This window comes from Nothoprocta perdicaria, unplaced genomic scaffold (assembly GCF_003342845.1).
Source record: "Nothoprocta perdicaria isolate Ctin4 unplaced genomic scaffold, notPer1 scaffold_7, whole genome shotgun sequence".
NCBI lineage: Eukaryota > Metazoa > Chordata > Aves > Tinamiformes > Tinamidae > Nothoprocta > Nothoprocta perdicaria.
This window is the reverse complement of record NW_020455976.1, coordinates 1304449-1307453: the sequence shown is the minus strand read 5'-3', so window position 1 is coordinate 1307453 and position 3005 is coordinate 1304449. Positions and strand designations below refer to the sequence as shown.

The 3005-nt window shown below is 60.4% G+C and overlaps 1 protein-coding gene across 1 annotated transcript in view; it reads right to left on the bottom strand.

Moving 5' to 3' along the window:
• Positions 1–205: 205 nt before the first annotated feature.
• Positions 206–3005, bottom strand: part of NPM3 (nucleophosmin/nucleoplasmin 3) — a 3327-nt gene continuing 527 nt past the window's right edge. Inside the window, exons 2-6 of the mRNA XM_026050722.1 lie at positions 2470–2555; positions 1646–1765; positions 1214–1307; positions 722–835; positions 206–586 (exon numbers count right to left, since the gene is read on the bottom strand). Coding sequence (XP_025906507.1) covers positions 738–835; positions 1214–1307; positions 1646–1765; positions 2470–2555 — 398 coding nt within the window. The 3' untranslated portion in view covers positions 206–586; positions 722–737. The remainder of the gene's footprint in view (positions 587–721; positions 836–1213; positions 1308–1645; positions 1766–2469; positions 2556–3005) is intronic.

Genomic DNA, 3005 nt, shown 5'->3' with positions numbered 1-3005 from the left:
ACCCCCGCGCCGCAGAGCTGACACACGAGACCTTTATTCCAAGTGTAAAAACTATTCTTTACAAAGCAGTCTGACCCAGCGCCTCCCCCCAGATCCCAGATAGACCGTGAGCCCCCACCCCACCGCCCCACAAGTGAGGAGGCAGCCCAGGCCCTGGCTTCACATAACACTTGTAGCTATGTAAAAATCATCCAGTCGTGTGTAAAGAAAAGCAAACTGAAGGTATTCTCAGTGAAACTATCCCCCACCTCTGGCTGTGCATCAGGCCCTGGGGACAGGGCCAGGAGAGGGTGTCTTGGAGCCAGGAAGAGAGGTGCACGGAGCAGAGGTGCAGGACAGTGAAAAGGCACAGGACAAGGACCCCCTCCACCATCCCTGGCTCCAGAGACGGGGGAGAGGGGAGAGACCAGCAGCACCAACCCCATTTTGGGATCAACTTTCCAGGGCCGTGGGAGAGGAGCCACCCATTGCTGGGAGTAGCTCCTGCACCTCACCCCTCAAAAAGGTACATGAGAAAGCAGCAAAAGTTGAGGTCCAGGAAAGAGGTGTCCGAGGTAAAAGTCGTCCTAGGAGTCCCAGCAAGTACCTGTGGAAAGAAGCAGCATCCTGAGGTGGGCAGCCTCATGTGCCCCCTCCACACCACCACCACCTGGTAGGACAGCTTCCACCCACAGCACTTCCCACAGGACATGGGACATCCCAGTGCTGCCCAGCCCCTCACCTTGCCAGGAGACCCGCTACTGCTTCCCTCGCTGCTTCTTGGCTGGCATGATGGGAGCAATCTCATCCTCAGACATGTCGTCTTCCTCCTCAAAGGAGTCATCATCCCTCTGCACTGGGACATGCACATAACTCTATTACTCACTTTTGAAAATATGTTTTTCCCCTAAAACACCCAAAGAACAGAGCAGCCCAAAGAGCTCATGGGGAATAGGTCACGTCCCAGCTGGAGGAAGGTCTCAGATGGGAATGGTGACAGAGAGGCATGGGAAGAGGAGACACTATGGGTCACCCAGATCCTTTTCCTGGGTAGGGCTCAACACTGGGGAGAYGAATCCCCCAGGAACAAACACAGGGGGCACTGCTGGACACACGCTGGGCAGCACCAAGGCGCTTCTCCCCCAGGCTCCCCAGGGAAAGCAGGTATTCCAATGGAGGAAGCCCCTCCATGCCCTTCATCCATCCCRAGCGTCTCCCACCCACTGGTCCTTACTGATCTGGTGCCAGCCGGCAACGTGCACGGGGCCAGAGCCCGCGGCCAGGCGGAAAGTCACCGGAGGCTGCAGCTGGAAGTTGTCCAGACTCAGCTGCAAAGAGACAGAGTGCAGGAAATATCAGAAACAGAGASAAAAACAGGGTGTCCCGTACCAGTCATCAGGGTACTCTGTTAAACACATTTTAGCTTGGGCAGAGAGAGGTGGCAAGGGCGCATCCCCGCAGGATGCAGGGGCTGGGAGGGAATCTGGAGCCAGGAGTGAYGGAACTGAGCAGTACGTGCACACACCAGGAGGCACCTGCAGCCCGGCCATGGCCACTCCAGACATTCCCCAGGGAAAAGCAGACCAGCTCGTGRCCAGGGCCCCAAGGGAAAGGTCTGCAAACACCCGGAGCTGTGCAGTCCCCGAGCCCCCTGGCATTCCCTTACCAAGGGCTGGCACGACAACCTCAGATTCGCCACCGGCACCGCGATCTCCTGGTTCTCGTGGTTTCGCCCGACAACCTCCACCACGTTGCACTCATCCTTGGCACCGTCCGTGAGGCAAACCTGGAGGGAGCAGAGGCTGGGAATTACTTCCCTCCCAAGAAGTGCAGCAGGGATAGTCGGGCCTCTCCTCGGGACAAGCGACCCACGGCAATGCTACCAGCCTGGCTGCTACACAAGCACTGTGTGCAGATGCCACTGTGCAAACGGGCACGACAGGGACATGAACCCCTGTTGCATGAATGCACTGGCTGCYAATTCCCAGAGAGAGCACAAAATCCCTCCCCGCAGCCATGGTCCCCTCGCTGCCTGCTGAGAGGCTCCGTGCCCTTTCCAGCTGGGACAGCCATCCTGCAATTGCCTCAGGACACAGCATGTGGGCTGCATTTTCTGTGGAGCYGTGCTGGCACTTCCTGTGTTCCCAGGCCAGACAGTGACTCCCAGAAAGAGCCAGGAAATACATGAGCGAAGCCTTGAGTGCTCCCTTGAGAGCAGCAGGCCAGAGACCTGCCTGGTGGGGACCTGTGTTCTGCTATAGGCCCCAGCAAGGCCTAACACAGGGAAAAACACCTTCCTTCACCCTGTACCTGGAGGATGCCCACACTGAGCAGCCCCTAGACACTCCTGGCTTTGCTTGCGCCCCTGCACAGGAGGGAAAGCACCAGCCCCGCACCATCCGCTCCCGAGGGCAGCGAGCCCGGCAAGCAGGGGGGAGCTGGCRGGCTGCGGCGAGGAGGGGGAGCCCCGCTAACCCTCGTGCCTCTTACCACAGACAGAGCCAGGATGTGGTCGGAGTCATCCTCCTCATCCACCTTAAACGTGTAGGATTTGGTGCTGCTGCTCAGCTCGCAGCCTGGGAGCAGAAGATGAGAAGCAGATGCAGAAACAGCTCCGTGGCCCGGGAGCCGCAGCCACGTGGTTCCCAGGAGAAGCCCCAGCCCSGGCAGACAAGCACGTGGCATCCCCAGAGCAGCTCCCAAAGCAGCTCCTTCCCAGCGCTCCGCARCAGCCACGGAGCAGGGCACTSGGGGTGAAGTCCCGCAGACAATCTRCCCTCCAGGGACAAACCCCGGCGCCCCACGCCGGGCTGCTGAGAGAACGAGGCCGATCTTCCGCTCCCCTGGCCAGGCTGCAGCGAGCCGGGCAAAACGCCCCGGGCTGTTTGCTCGCTGCGCGGTGAGTCACCGTGTGAAGGGAGAGGAAACGCGGGGGCAGCGCGGGGCTCGCAGCGGGAAGGGCGGCAGCAGCCCCGGGCCAGGGCGGCCTCCGGGCCCGGCTCGTGCCCTGCTCGGCAGGGCAGGGC